This window comes from Egretta garzetta, unplaced genomic scaffold (genome assembly GCF_000687185.1).
Source record: "Egretta garzetta isolate BGI_Z169 unplaced genomic scaffold, ASM68718v1 scaffold471, whole genome shotgun sequence".
In the NCBI taxonomy this organism is placed as follows: Eukaryota; Metazoa; Chordata; class Aves; order Pelecaniformes; family Ardeidae; genus Egretta; species Egretta garzetta.
The window spans coordinates 1598205-1614514 of NW_009258629.1; the positions used below are offsets into that span (position 1 = coordinate 1598205).

General features: G+C 39.0%; 1 protein-coding gene across 10 annotated transcripts in view; it reads left to right on the forward strand.

Annotated features, from left to right (window-relative positions):
* Positions 1-14198, forward strand: part of GPBP1 (GC-rich promoter binding protein 1) — a 37028-nt gene extending 22830 nt beyond the window's left edge. For 7 of the 10 annotated variants that reach the window (XM_035903724.1, XM_035903725.1, XM_035903726.1 and 4 more), the window contains 8 exons: positions 271-494; positions 1192-1258; positions 3796-3980; positions 4782-4922; positions 5406-5570; positions 8477-8661; positions 11254-11356; positions 13189-14193. In XM_035903724.1, the coding sequence (XP_035759617.1) occupies positions 271-494; positions 1192-1258; positions 3796-3980; positions 4782-4922; positions 5406-5570; positions 8477-8661; positions 11254-11356; positions 13189-13347 (1229 nt within the window). In that variant the 3' untranslated portion in view covers positions 13348-14193. Of the gene's footprint in view, positions 1-270; positions 495-591; positions 623-1191; positions 1259-1556; positions 1679-3795; positions 3981-4781; positions 4923-5405; positions 5571-8476; positions 8662-11253; positions 11357-13188 lie in introns of those variants that run through there. The other 3 variants (XM_035903730.1, XM_035903729.1, XM_035903732.1) reach the window with 3 other exon arrangements.
* The last annotated feature ends 2112 nt before the right edge of the window (positions 14199-16310 follow it).

Here is a 16310-nt window from a genome sequence, read left to right on the forward strand (position 1 = left end):
CGTCGAGTTAATATTCTAGCAAACAACATATAAATGAGCAGCAAGAAAAGGAGGTTGATTTGTCTTAATGTCAGACTACAATCCTCTTTCTCGGGAACTGCTTTGTAAGATTCTTTCATACTGCTTACATGATTGAAAACTTAAGTTTACTATGCTATCACATCCCAGAGTATAAAGCTGCTGACTTAACTTCTCTAATAATTTTGCAAAATCAGATTATTCTTTTGAAATAGTTTGTAATTACATTTCTTTAAAATTTAAAAATCTAAGGGCATTTTGGGAGAAAAGAGAAGAATGGTTGGCGTTCACAAGGCAGAAATGGTACAGAAAACGTAAACCATCGTGGGGGATACCATGGTGGAAGTTCCCGCGCTCGTACCAGCACTTTCCACTGTGGAAAAGGCCAAGGACTGCATGAAAACAATGTACCTGATAATGAATCTGGGAAAAGGGAAGACAAAGAAGTACCCAAACAGTTTGAGGCTGAGGATTTTGTAAGTTAATTGTAATTATAATAAACAAGGTTTCATTGTTTCTGCAAGTGCCATTTTGTCCATTACAAGCTACTTCATGAGATTTCACCATTTTCAGATCATCATATAAGGGATCACCCTTCCCATAGGTAAGAGGGTGTTAGTCATTTGTCCACTAACTTGTTGCTCCTTTTATATCCAGTTTTTATCATTATGTGTTTATTATTGTCACTTAAGCATTTAAGTGAAACTATGATTTGGTTCCAGTTTAGTGTGATATGTATACGTATTAAATTCTACTGTTACCTTACTGGAAATCTGAAGTACTAACAAAGTGATCTTTCTGCGAGTGGCCCTTTGAGATCCTATTCTTCAACCTAGAACTGTAGGATGTAATAGGCAGGGTGAGCTTCCTTTCTGAAGAACCATACTTCATACTGGGTTTTTTTGTTGGTGTTTTGTTTTGTTTTTTGTTTTTATTTTTATTTCTCTGGACAGTTCACGTAATGGTATTGACTGCTGCCTGAGATGTTTTATTGGAGAATAGAAACAAGTGAGCGTTGCCCTATTTCGGTCGCAGAGGAAATTGTCTAGTTTGTCTCCATATAAAAATCTTTGACAGCAGAGGTTGCACTGTTGATGATATTGTGATTCTTTATTTCATTGGTCCCAGAATTCAAGACTTATTTTTTTTAATAATGATAAAACTTTTTTTCAGCCATCTTTGAACCCTGAATATGAGAGGGAACCAAACCAGAATAAATCTTTAGCGGCAGGTGTGTGGGGTGAGTATTTTTGATGTTTTTAAATATAAAAATGTAGCAGAGACCTGAAGTTGTTTTATTTGAAACACAGGAATTTTTTTTAGAATTATAAAGGTATAGATTGAAATTGAGGAAACTTCAGTATAATTATAATGTAAGTATTTTTTTGTAAGAGAAGTAACACTTCTATTTGAATGTCAGTCTGTTGGTCTGTAGAGGCAGCCACAACTAGGATTCTTTCCCACACAAGTATATATCTTTCCTTGTAAAGATATCAAGAACTTATCTTCACCTTTATTTTCAAGAGGAAATGCAGTGAAGGTGGATCACCTAAACTAGTGATGTGATTTGCTACCTGAAGACTTTGTAAAAGAATGCTTCTGACTGATTAGAGCTGTTGGAAGAGTTCGGAGAGAAACCTAGGAGGGCTGAGAAGAGCAGGTTAGCTTGCAGAGGTTTAAGGTCTCTTCCTGGAAGCAAATGTCTTAAACTGTTGGTGTGTTTATGAATTACTTGTAACAAATCCAATCCTGTGAGTGGTCTTGAACTGAACTGTAGTCTGAGATTGTTTTCTCACCTCTACCTGATTAAATTTGGCTGCCACTTCACAGTTCTGTGGGCTTGATGTAGTTAGTTGTTCACCTTTAAGAAGGTGGCAGCTTTAGACTGCACAGGTCTATTCCCTGTTATTCCCTTTTAAAGAAAACAATATTCAGGACAGGAGGAATGCTGCCATCCCCTTCTGATGTCTGTTAAAAATGTGTGCTTCTGTTAGATTCCATTTTCCCTTGTCTATATGTGATGAGAGCACGAGAGTATTATGAAAAGTCTTTTTGTAAAGTTTGAGAGTTAAGTATACAGTTATCACAAATGTTTTGTAACATCTACCTGCTAAACAAAGCTAAAGTCACCTAGGCTTTTAGGATAGGTTTTTTTAACCTCATGAGGTTCAACAAGGCCAAGTGCAAGGTCATGCACCTGGGTCGGGGTAACTCCCAGTATCAATACAGGCTGGGGGAAGAAAGGATCGAGAGCAGCCCTGCCAAGAGGGACTTGGGGGTGCTGGTGGATGAAAAGCTGGACATGAGCCAGCAATGTGCACTGGCAGCCCAGAAGGCCAACCATACTCTGGGCTGCATCAGGAGAAGCGTGGCCAGCAGGTCGAGGGAGGTGATTCTGCCCCTCTACTCTGCTCTGGTGAGGCCTCACCTAGAGTACTGCGTCCAGCTCTGGAGCCCTCAGCACAAGAAGGACATGGAACTGTTGGAGCGGGTCCAGAGGAGGGCTACAAAAATGATCCGAGGGCTGGAGCACCTCTGCTATGAGGACAGGCTGAGAGAGTTGGGGTTGTTCAGCCTGGAGAAAAGAAGGCTGCGGGGAGACCTGATTGCGGCCTTTCAGTACCTAAAGGGGGCCTATAGGAAAAGATGAGGAAAATCTTTTTAGTAGAGCCAGCTGTGACAGGACAAGGGGTAATGGTTTTAAACTAAACCAGGGTAGGTTTAGACTGGATATAAGGAAGAAATTTTTTACAATGAGGGTGGTGAAACACTGGAACAGGTTGCCCAGAGAGGTAGTGGAGGCCCCATCCCTGGAAGCATTCAAGGCCAGGTTGGATGGGGCTCTGAGCAAACTGATCTAGTTAGCGGTGTCCCTGCTCATTGCAGAGGGGTTGGACTAGATGACCTCTAGGGGTCCCTTCCAACCCAAAACATTCTGTGATTCCAAGATTCTATGAAATGTAGGATATGGTGACTCTGCCCATGAAGTAGAAATGCCTGCAGGGAGAGGAGATAATCTTGGAAAAGGCTGTTTATGCACCATTGGAACGCATGTGCAAAAAAAAAAAAAATTAAAGGTTTTTTTCACTTTTTGAAAATTTTGCAACTGTTTTAATAGGTGTTCTTTAAAAGAGTTAAATGTCAGTTACTTGGTATGACAGCTGACTGTGTCTCTTAATTAGTGCTCTCTTGAACATGGAAATGTTGTAAGCTTCAAATGTTCTGTTATGCCCATCCGAGGTATGGAGATAGAGAAACTGGTTGTTGCCATGGTCTAGAGTAGTGCACATCTCTGGTCTCATGTTTATAGAGCCTTGGCATGGAGCATTTGGCTGCAAACTGACCTGTTAATATATAAGTAATTATCCTTTTAGTAACCTTAACGAGAAATATGAAAACCATAACATCTTTTGAAGATTAGGTAACTATCAACAATTAATAGTATGTAGATTTTAGATTTCCAAATAAGAACTGTGTAGCTGGCTTCTTTGAAGAATATCTTTACTTTCTGAAAGTAAAATCCCTGCTTTGCCAAGTGAAATATTTTACAAATGATGGTTGTGAAACATGGAACAGAACCTGTGCTTATTCAGCTTTGTACAGTGTGTTATTGTGGAACTCATGCTGAACTAAGTTCCCAGTTTTTGCCTGTTTGTTCTGGACCATAAGGCTATCCATTACCTTATGAACTAGAAACTTAAGATTGTATACACATGCATATATATATATATATATACACGCACACACATGCACACACACACTCTTCTTTTCATTAAGAGTACCCTTTGAATCCTAAATCTAGATCTCCGAGAATGCTGGTCATTAAAAAGGGCAGTACAAAAGAACTGCAGATATCTGGATTCCCAGTAGTAGGAAGTCTTCATTCACAGCCAGTAAGGAATGGAACTGGCACAAATGTTTATAAAGGATTAGTCCCTAAACCTGTGACTCCGCCCGCAAAGGTGAGTCTTGGATACCAGTGGCATGAACAACATGCTGACAAAAATCATGCTGTAATTCTGAATGTGCTCATTTCACCCCTGAGAGTACTGTTCCTAGAGTACTCTCAGGTGTGAAATAAGCACATTGAACTCTTGCTAAGTGCAGCATACCCCAAAAGTGAATGGAAACAGCTTTTTCTCATTTTTCTTTTTAAACTATACTGTAATTGGATCTCTCTTTGTTTCTCATTTACCTTTTTTGAGAAGTGCAAGAGCTGTCCAAGTGAGAGTGAAAAGTATGTTTATAACTTACGGAATAGCACTGCCCTTTTGTCTGTATGATTTGGACAGAAAAATAGATACCTAGTGGAGAGAGATATTATCCCCATTATTGATAAAGATCATGTTGTCATTCTGGCCCCTTTCCAAATGCAACTTCCCATGGTCATCTCTTGATTTTTGTTTCAGGAATTTTTCTTTGCTCCTGAAAGAATATGATGGAGTAGTTCTTAACTGTCTAATATTCTACATTAAAAACAATACTTTCAGCTGTTGAAGACTTGTATTTTGATTCTTAATACCTCAAACATGAGGGTCTTAATTGTTTTGAAATTTTAGTCTTTATATAACAAGTCTAAACAGTATTTGTGAGTGGATGAATTGCTCATAAACAGTCTCTTGTCCACAAGAAAACAGATATGTTTGCACTGAATTATGGTTGTAGTTATGATTCGTGTTTGCTTAATATTTTTCTGAAGATTCCTGAAAATTATCATATTGTAGTTAATAACTTTTAAAATCTCTGTTCAAATTTTTATTTAGCCTACACAGTGGAAAAGCCAAGCAAAAGAAAATAAACTTGGGAATCCATTTCCTCATGAATCTGCATACAGTGTTGGCAATTTCAGTCTTTTCAAATCAACTGCCAAGGCATTTACTGTATCACAAAATTCAGTGAAAGAGGTAAAGCAATGTCTGTAGTTTTTATCAAATCTATAAAATGTTTAATTTGGTTAGATAAGGGGGGTCAGTAAATTTTATGCAGAATTGTATTAAATAAGGGGTTTTTGGAAATTAATGTATGAGAAATATGGAAGGCACATCGCTGGTTTTCAAGTACTGCACAATTTGCTTTGTAGGGTTGATTTGGAGAAAAACAGTGCATTAGGAAGTGTAACCTGACAGGTTTAAGCTTCAAAACCGCTAATGGTGCGATACACTTCAGAAAGTCCACTGCTCATTAACAGTGCTCCATAAGCCTGTATCTCTGGGTTTACATGCAAGAACTATATATACTGAAATACAAATACCTTCCCTCTGCTTTTGACTGTGGATGTTTGTGAAACCTGAAACTACAGGTGCCAGGGAGTCTTTTTGTATTTCATTTAAAGTTTTCTAAATGCATAAACTTCTAATATTCTTTCTTTTTCTGTCTCCCTGCATTAGTGCAATCGGTCAAATTCTTCATCCCCTGTTGACAAAGTTGGTCAGCCTCGTTTAACAAAATTGACAAGAATGAGGACTGATAAGAAGAGTGAATTTTTGAAAGCATTGAAACGAGATAGAGTGGAAGAGGAACATGAAGACGAGAATCATGCTGGGCAAGAGAAGGTAGCTTTGTTCATACCTATTGCAGATCTAGCAGTAGCAGTTTTCAGACAGACCATAAACTACTTTTTATTTTGCTGTAAACAGCTGTTAAGTCGTGGTCTTGTATCTCTAAATGAAGGAAAGGAATTATATTTTGATGAATTTTAAAAAATTGTTCCAAGTACTACTCTTCCTCCTGTGCTTCTTAGTAGTTTCTTTTTTTCTTTCTGCCGTATCTGTTCATACATGTTAATAACTCAGGTACATCTGTGTCTTTAGTAACAATAAAAAGAATAAATTAAGCTTAGTACACTAACCTAATCATAGAATTGTTTAGGTTGGAAAAGACCATTAAGATCATAAAGTCCAACCATTAACGTAGCACTGCTGAGTCCACCACTAAACCTAAGCACCATATCTACCCGTCTTTTAAATACCTCCAGGGATGGGGGCTCAACCACTTCCCTGGGCAGCCTGTTCCCATGCTTGACAACTCTTTTGGTGAAGAAATTTTTCCTGATGTCCAATCTAAACCTCTCCTGGTGCAACCTGATGTCATTTCCTCCTGCCCTATCACTTGCTACCTGGGAAAAGAGACCGACACCCACCTCACTATCTGTACCTTTCATGTAGCTGTAGAGAGCGATAAGGTCTCCCCTCAGCCTCCTTTTCTCTAGACTTAACAACCCCAGCTCCCTCAGCTGCTCCTCACAGTACTTGTGCTCCAGACCCTTCACCAGCTTTGTGGATCCCGTCCACCCCACGGACTTGTGAAGGGCAGTATTTCATATCTTGGCTGTTAGTTATGCTACAAAACAATTGGATTGGTTTGTGCAGTGCTTGGCTGGCAGCAGAGGATATTTGTGTCAGCGCTACCAGCCACCAACAAGCCATGAGCATAGTTATCATATGTAGTCAAAGTGAAGATAAGTATTGTATCATTCAGGATGAGGTGATTACAAGCATGCTTGCTGTAAATGAGTGGCTTGAAGTGTTTTAGCAAAACAAAAAAGCATCATTCATTAAAAATCAGACAGATAAATGAATGGTTTTGTGGAATGTTTATTTGGATTCAGAGATGTGAAAACAGGAGTGCCAGCGTGCATTGTTTATAAAAGTAAGATTGACTTTTCTGACCCTGCTCCTATTTCGGGCAAAATAAAATTTGCTGTAATGAGACTGTACAACTTAGCTGTATGTGTGAGTTAAGAAAGGTCTGCATCTTTCCATTAGGCATTCTGTGGCTGAGCACCTTGAGATGGGTGTTGGGGATAATGATGTTCACATGTGTTTAAGAAATACACAAAGATTTTGATGTAAAATTAAAAAGATAGCAGGAAAGACTATCTTGAGCTTCAGAATTCTGAAACTTGGTGGGGTTTTCTGTTCCTGAAATTGTCTTGAGTTCATAATATCTTTATGATACATATGTCAAATGCATTTGGTTGTCCCATCGTACACAGCTGATTTTCAGAAGCAAGTGTATTTAAAAAAAAAAAAAGGCTTTTAGTAGTGGAAGTTGTAGTGTCCTTGAACGTGTAGCCTGGAGTAGTTGTTGGTAAGTGCATGCTTCCCTTTCCCTGCTGTTGCTGTTTCACTAGCAGGTGTGAAAAGATGTTAAACAAATCACATAACTAATAGTTGTCCTACTTCCAATGTTCATTTTAATGATCATCAGTAGAAGACATGGTGTGCAACTCAGTGAATGGGGAGATAACTGCACAAAACAGTCTTCTATAACATGATCTTGTTGATGGAATTTTAAGGCCTGCAGTTTCACCTCTGGAACAAGGCAAATCATAATCTGCAGCTGAATCATGCTTGGAAGAAGCTATTTTTCCCTATATGTATATTAAAATAGTTTAATTTTTTTATTAATTTTGTTGATAATCTGAGATGCATTCTTCAGGCATATGATGTATGTTTACTGGGATACTTGTTCTTAGTAAATCCTTGCTGAGCATTCTAAAATTTCTGGAAGCAAACAACACTGTGAGTGGGAGGGAAAGGATGATGATGGACTTGATCCTGGGCGCTGAAGTATGGTTTCTTACAAGTGCAGAACTGGCTGGTTGCGTATTGCCTCCTGCTACGGATAATGCTGTTAAATGCCTAGTCTAGGAATTTTGTTGTCAAAAGGGTGTTAACTAGATAATGATAGTACCCTCCTATGTGTTTTTTACAGCTGGTAAGACTTCTTGAGGCTATTTGGCTCATTACTAAATAAGAATTAGATGTTGCTGAATGAGTAGAATAAAAAGAAACATCTCTGGTTTATAGGATTAGAGAGCTTTTAATGTTTGAGCGAACCTATACAGCCTGCTTTCTAAGCACACTTTCTTCCCAGTTCTTACTTCATGGCTAGTAAGTTACAGTTGCTGTTAACAACAGCCTGAGAAACTGTGGTGAGTGCATGTGCGCAAGGGAAGTTGCTGTCTGAATTTAAAGAGCCGTATCCAGTCTTTCTGAACTGTGGCAGGTGAATTTGCTGGTTAAGGTATGGTGGCTGTGACCTGCCCCTTACACTAAGTAATCTTAAGAGCTTTTATGCTTTCAAACTTCTCCTGACACACATGGCTCTGATATTTAATTAGCAATATTGTTTCTAAGTTCAACAGATAACCTATTGTTTCTGTAAGTATGAGAGGCAGCTTAAATAAGTTTGAATTCTAAGATATGTTTGAAACTTCCTAGAAAAAAGTTTGAGGCAGAACGTGGGAGTTGCTTTCTACATTACTTGATCAGTAGCATAACTTAAAATTTCTGTAGTATCCAGTATGAAGAGAATTACCCCAGAAGCCTTATAGAGTGTCTGCATTTAAACTTAATGTAAACTAAATGTAATCACTGAATTGCAGCACTTGCAGACATTTACTTATGAATGGAATTTATTTTTAAACTTTATAATATATAATTATTTTTAACAGGATGATGAGTCTTTTAACTTGCATAACAGCAACAGTCCTCATCATGAGAGAGATATAAACCGAAACTTTGAAAATGAAATTCCGCACGAAAATGGCAATGCTTCAATTACATCTCAACAGATCATTCAGTCTTCAGCTTTCCCTCAGGCAGATGTTCTTTCAAGCTCACTTGAGGCAGAGCATAGGTATGTACTTTATATAATATAAAGAGTGTTCCTTCAGGGTAAGTGAGCATGTCATAAATTCCTACTGGTTCAGAAGTCAGAATCTGAAAACTGAGAACACATAAAATGCTTAATGAGTACTGTCAAAGTTTAACTTTTAGACATGTACTAATATAACATGGAATATACTTTGTTTCTACTAGACTTGTGTACTGACTTAAACTTGCTTCACTAAAAATTGATGTGTTTCTTTATAAAGAAATGAAGCGAACTGCATAGTGACTTCATCCCTCTGATTTTCATCTGCATGTGTGGGAGGAACAACACATGTAATTGCTATTTGTATTAATAATACTTTAAAAGCTGCATCTCATGTAAAACTCTAGTGTCTTTTTCCTCATTGTTAAAGTTACTAATTATTTCTGTAGCTGACTAGTTGACACTGTCAGTGATATCACAAGACAATGCCCTGGAAAGGGAGGAAGTAACTTCGGAAAAGGCTTGAAACAATTCCTGTGTCTCATGAACTGCAGTAGCAACTGATAGAGATGAGAATGATGCTGCTGGGAAATGACAGCTCAGTCTGGAGATGAGCTGGTCATAAGCTCTGTCGGATTCTTAGTGTTTCTGGCAACTACAGAATTGCAGTGATAGATAGATTTTTTTTTTTTTTTTTTTTTGGTGATAGATTGTAAGTATACATTGGACTAGAGAACTTTATCCCATTTTGTAGGAAATGCACCCTGCTCTGTTCCTTTTTTTCTATCGTTGGCTGCGGAGAGAAATCTTTGGCCACTAGAGGCTGCTGATGACAATTTTTTAACTAGAAGTTGGGAGTCAAATCTAACTCCATTTTTCAATTCAAATTCCTTTGAATGGCCTTCATAGGGTTTCTAGGCAAGTGTCTTTCCTTTGTGGTATTCCAGAGAGGCTGTGTCTCCATACTGTCCCAGCCCTTTAGCTGTGACCTCTGCATGCCTGTAGACAAATGTTATGGTGAGCCTTGTTGAGGTAAACGGGACTTGGATTGACCAGCTTAACTCACAGGATACTCGTGCATACCTACTAACAGTATTGGCACATCTTGTACAAAGTATACCTCAGGCTTCCCTTCTCCTGGGGAAGTTTCCAATGTGCAGCCATCCTGTTGGTGTCAAGTTTGCTAATCTGAAGTTTAATTTTTTTACGTAGTTCACACTTTTAACCATTCTAGAAGCCTAGTGTCGCTGTAAAGGGACAGCAGTCCTGCAAACTTTAGACAGTGTTGCTTAAAAGTTAATTAACTGTTACCCTAAATTTTATTTACATTAACAGGAGCTCTGTTAACTATTCACATTATTCTATGTAATACTGCTACCATCTTAGCTTTCTTGCAGTAAAACTCTTAACTCAAATTACTGTTGCCAGAAATATAACTATTGTTGAACTGCATTTGGCATTGTGAGTCTTCTTCTGTATGTCTATACAAATGCACATATTCTCTTAAAAGAGAGTTTTGTATGATTGGCATATTATTTCTGCTGCTTTCTGAGGATTTAATTGTTCCTGGCTGTCACATTGTCCAATTTGGTCCAAATACTACAGAGGATGTAATTTCCATTTCAGTTACTGTCCTGTTAACTTCTTTTTTAAACAGAGTAGTGCTGTTCTCCCCTTTTCCTTCTACAGTTCGAGGCTCTTACTATGATTTTAACAACAGTCATTGGTGTCACCTGCAATTCTGCCCAATGCACATGCATTGTATTGCGACCTAGAATTCTTTGTGGGGAGGGTTATGTTGAAGGGCATTTTTTGCTGCCATCTGGCTAAAGGAAATACCTGGCAGAGTCTGTCTTACTTCCCCATTTTAATACGTGCACCATTCTTCAGCTCTACATGTCAGTTTCTTGTGACAGTTCCGTCATATACTTTAGAAACCTCTTTATTTTTTGTGAAATAGCTTTATTGATTATTTCGTTGATTATTGCTTTGGATTTCTCAAGCCTAGTCATGAGAGGAATCTGTCTCTTGTTTCTTTTCCTCCCGTCATCCCAAAATTCACTCCTAGTCGTAGTTTGTCTGTGCTGAAATACAAGCATCTGCCATTGGGTGAGACTCAGCTGCAAAGAAGCCTATCCTGGCTCTGACATTAGCATGTGCTAGGAAAAAAAGTGAGGCCATTGCATCCTGAATTGATTCCCATGGAGGGATACCAGCAGTATTCCTCATGGCTGCTCTGTTATCCAGGAAAACCTGCAGATTCCCTCAGTGTGACAGTTGTATCTTCATTTTCAAGGGGGTACACTGCTGCCCCACCACGGCAGTTGTGCAAAGGAAATGCATTCTTAATTTTCCACCTGACACAGATATCTGGCCTTAAAATGAAGGTACAGTTTTTATGGCATGTAGTGGTAAAGCAGGGTCATCTGTGAAGGGCCGGAGAACTTCTCAACTTCCATGCTTTATATACCTTTTGTAAGGCTTTTAACATACTTTTATGTAAGAGTTTGTTTTAAAAGAGTTATGGACTCATTAATCCATTTGTTACAGGTCTTTATACAAGCACGTAGGCAGAGCTTGAAATGTCTGAGTGTGTGCAGCAAATGCCTTAATGTTGTCCTTTTTGATTTAAAGGTTGTTAAAAGAGATGGGCTGGCAGGAAGACAGTGAAAATGATGAAACATGTGCTCCACTAACAGAGGATGAGATGAGGGAGTTCCGAGTCATTAGCGAACAGGTAACAGTAAGTTAATGTTCCATTATGAACTTGCAGTTGGCTACCCTAAATGCCTACCTTTGAGGAGGATCTGCAGTAATTTTGCTGGTTTAGAGATGTTGCTGTTTCAGTACCGTTTCAGTATTGTGCTTTTGGAAGAATAGGTGCTTTAAAAAGATAGGGGACTGGTGCTTATTGTAGGTAAGGCCTATTCTCAAAATGCCAAGGAAAAGTTAAAGGAGTGCTTCTGAGTAGCTTCAGCATTGCTGGTGGTAGAACTGCACAGGCTTTCCAGCTCCTCAGCTTAGCATGAGGAGGGGGAATTTTCTTTCAAGGTTTTTATGCAGTTTCCTTGGTTCTCTAAAATTTGAATTTTCTCTGTTGGAAATTGAGACATTTAATTTGTTAGTAACAAAGTCTGAAAAGGCAATCTAGACTTGATTTTTTTTTTTTTTTTTTTTTTTTTAATTAGGAGTGTTGTATATACCTGATGGAGCCAGTGAGGGAGTAGCTGGAAGGAAGAATCTTGTGCAGTGTTAAATCTGAACATTTGATATTTCCATAAGTCTAGACACACGTATTAATTAGAGCATTTGGAATATTAAACTCTTAAATGCTTGGCTTATTGCCCAGCTGCTGCACTATGTGTGGAAATCATAGAATCATAGAATGCTTTGGGTTGGAAGGGACCCCTAGAGGTCATCTAGTCCAACCCCCCTGCCGTGAGCAGGGACACTGCTAACTAGATCAGGTTGCTCAGACCCCCGTCCAACCTGGTCTTGAATGAAATGCAGTAATTCCTTTCTTGTTGTAGAATCAGTTGTTTCCTTTCTCTGGAGTGTCTTTGAATTTCCAGCTGCATCAGGTAGACAGATTGGGATACCCATTCCTCCCTGCTGCTGCTCCTCTTCTGGGCCCCTTCCTTATTTTAGACCCTGCACTCCTTAGCACAGATGTTTGCAGCACTGTGGGAAAAGGGACTACATTGCAGGAGAGACTGTGTGGGAGGAGGGATCACTGGGGCAAGAAGTCTGAGGAAGTAAGCAGGTGAGAAGAGGGGTAAGCTCTCAGCGGCTGCAGGAGCTTAGCACAGCTGGAGGCGCTTGGATAAAGGTGGCTGACCCAGAAGTGAAGGCTCTCAGGGGAGTTTTCCTTCGTGTGTACATATGAAAAGGTAGTGCTGTGGATCTGACATAGTCCAGAGATGAAGATGTAGAGAATGTTGAAATGCAACAGATTGTTGTGGAAGGGACCCCTAGAGGTCATCTAGTCCAACCCCCCTGCCGTGAGCAGGGACACTGCTAACTAGATCAGGTTGCTCAGACCCCCGTCCAACCTGGTCTTGAATGAAATGCAGTAATTCCTTTCTTGTTGTAGAATCAGTTGTTTCCTTTCTCTGGAGTGTCTTTGAATTTCCAGCTGCATCAGGTAGACAGATTGGGATACCCATTCCTCCCTGCTGCTGCTCCTCTTCTGGGCCCCTTCCTTATTTTAGACCCTGCACTCCTTAGCACAGATGTTTGCAGCACTGTGGGAAAAGGGACTACATTGCAGGAGAGACTGTGTGGGAGGAGGGATCACTGGGGCAAGAAGTCTGAGGAAGTAAGCAGGTGAGAAGAGGGGTAAGCTCTCAGCGGCTGCAGGAGCTTAGCACAGCTGGAGGCGCTTGGATAAAGGTGGCTGACCCAGAAGTGAAGGCTCTCAGGGGAGTTTTCCTTCGTGTGTACATATGAAAAGGTAGTGCTGTGGATCTGACATAGTCCAGAGATGAAGATGTAGAGAATGTTGAAATGCAACAGATTGTTGTGTTTAGCTTTTCCTTCCTCTAAATAAGTCTTGTTTTCTCATTTCAGTTACAAAAAAATGGCCTTCGGAAAAATGGCATTTTGAAAAATGGCTTCATCTGTGATTTTAAATTTAGCCCCTGGAAAAACAGCACTTTCAAACCTGCTCTGGAGAATGAGGATTCTGAGACAAGCAGCAGTGATACGTCAGATGATGATGATGTGTAAAGACTTCTGTGACATCTGTAGAAGCCTGTTTTGATCTCATGAAAATTTGGGGATGTGTTGTCCTAAAAAAAATTCTAATTTATGTAGTAACATACCCACTAGAGGAAGAAGGATGGGACTTTTCTCTGAAGAAAACAAGGAATGTTGTGCTGGGTGTGTTGAACATAACTATAATTTCTTTGTAAACGAATGTTGTAGAATGAGGACTTGGGTTGACCCAGCATTGACTTTCTTCATCACTGAAGTATTTCTGACTAGCAATGTGACAATGTAACAAATCAGACTTTCTCATTTAATAATAAAAACAAAGAATTGTGTAATGTCTTGCAAAGCTTCTGTCTTGAAATGTACAAGTCTATAAGGAAAAAAGGGCAGCTTGAAACAGTGTTCTGCTTGCCAAGTCATTTCTTTCTTACGATGGAAATTCTTGAGTCCACTTTGTACGCAAAAAGGGTGATGTAGCATGTTGGCTAAAATGAGCAAAGTGCACTAAAACTCTTTTCCTTAATTGAGCTGTTGTACTGTTCTACTTCCTCCACACGTAACTGCTCTTTAGCCATTTTTAGTGTAGTTGTTGTTATTAATGGCAAAAGACCCTGATGTTACAGTTCCAAATTTCTAGCACTAACCTTTAAATTGAAAGCTTTATAGGGTACTACAAGACCCAGTATTCTCACAGTGAACACCTTTCTTGTGGGAAAGTAAGCACTTTGATTTTACTATTCACATGCAGAAAAATAATTACACTGACTGAATATGTCCACTACATGGAAAATAAACTGATTTACAGAGTATTGTCTCAGTGCATAGCATCAAGGGTATTGTTTCTAAATCTGGTAAGTTTTGTTTGCATTTATATTAAATGTGCTCTGGCAGCAGTGACTGCATTTCAGAATGAGGTAAAAATATTTTCATTACCAGATCCTACTTCCATGGCAGCAGAATAATATCTATGCAATAAGCACCTGTTTTGCTTACTTTGTGTCAAACCTTTTCTTTATGATGACACATTTAAAAACCAATATATTATTTATAGTTCTACTTGGTTTTAGTTCTTCAAATGTTTTCCACACGGTTGTTCAAACTACGTAGCATTAATTCATAAGCACAACTGCTCTCAGTGATGTCACATGTTTATAACATAGCTTTTATACATACATACATACATTCCCCCTTCAAGATATTTTTGAACTGTACTATTTCTTATAGTAAGTAATTTGCAATTTAGAACTCTAAAGCAAAAATATTTATAAAGCTGAGATTTTGTCCATATTTATCTTCTTTAGGAAAAGACATTTTTTATAAGGTAATATTTGTCAGTTTTGGGCTAAAGGTGGTATGTTTGTTTCTTTTTAATTAGTTTAAACAGATTTCTATTCAAGAGGTCAGTCTTTGTCTTGGAACAGGCATGCAAATGTTGATGTAGTTAATTTGGCACAGTGTATTGAAATATGCCATTGTCTTGTCTAAGGGGATAAAAATGTTTCTTTTTTTAAAGAGAAGGCTGCTATGTCAGTAATGAAGTCTTCCCTGCTTGTGTGCCTTACACAGCTTTCTCCTTCCTCTTTCCTGCAGTTTTTTTTCTAACTTTGACACCTTGGTATAGTCTACGCCCTTTTTGTTTTCACATCCTATCAACAGGATCTTCTGCCTAATCACCTAGTGGTATGTGAATACTCTGTTTTCATTACTAAGTGAAAACTTTTTTGCCTCAGTATTTCTCAGAGTGGGGTGTAGACTTCTTTCCTCCTCTATTCAGTTCAGTAACAAGCGTCACCTCTGCAATTAACCCTTGGGAAGATACTGTAATTATAGAAGTACTGTGTTATACTAAGTGCATAGATTTGGGAAATTCACAGGTTGTAACTGAGAAAGCAGGAATAACAGTTAAAACTGGCACTTCTGTTTCGCTAGTTTATATCCTGAAACTGATAACGGAAGCACTGGTTATAATGAGCTGTGAGCAAAAGAGGTAACAGGATTTGAGCAGTGGTTTTGCTTTGGAGAATGAAACACCCTTACAGCCTGTGTAACTTCTTTTCTGTAACTGTGTGGTTGCTTCTCTTGTACCTGCTGTGTTGTCCATCCTGGCTCTATGCACCGGACATAATTACCCTGCGCTCCTGCTACACCGTGTTTGTGTTCCTGAAGTCTGGCATGCTTGGTACTGTGATTTGATGCTGTGCAGATGCATAGCCTTAACCAGCTGATACTTCGGGGTTCAGTTCTAGTCTTACACAGTGGTCCATTCTGCTAGTTCAGAGACCTGTCAGAGGACTGCATAGCCCCTAGCTTAAATGTTTATCTGCCTGCTCTGTTACTTCACTTTGCCCGTCACCGCAGTATGGAAGTGGGAAAGCTTTGATGTTTCCACTGGGGAATTAGGTTGCTTTATGTTATATTTACTTTTGGCAAAGCTGAATACTGTGTTGGTCCTCTTTTTTTGCCACCTTAAGAAACACTTCAGTCACTCACCAAGGAACTCTGTTAGTTGAGGTTTTGATTTTTATTTTCCTGGGAAATGTCACTTGAAACAAAATTTGGTTTTCATATTTTGCTTTTATAAATTGTATGAAAGCATTCTTTTGCACTGTCTCCCTCCCTTTTGTTCAGTGCTTGAGGTAAAGCAGAATGGAATCTGATTCTCTAGTGTGTAACAATGCAACTTTTGCCATCTTCATTCCTTTTCCAGGGCAATTTTGGTAGTTTAGTCTTTCTCTTCTGTCATATGTAAACCACAATCCATTTCTGGGATGCATCCTCTCTTGTTTTTCTGCTTGAGCAGGTTGAAAACCAGCAATGAGGTCTTCCTTAAAGGCTTAAGAAGTTGGTGGACTGAGCTTGCTGATTCCCTTAGCGTAGCTTCTAGCAAGCTTTGGATGTTAAAGATTGTCTGCTGGAGATAGTTTGTCAGTGCTGGGCTGAAAGAGCTTGAATTCAATGATGGTAATCACTGGTTGCTG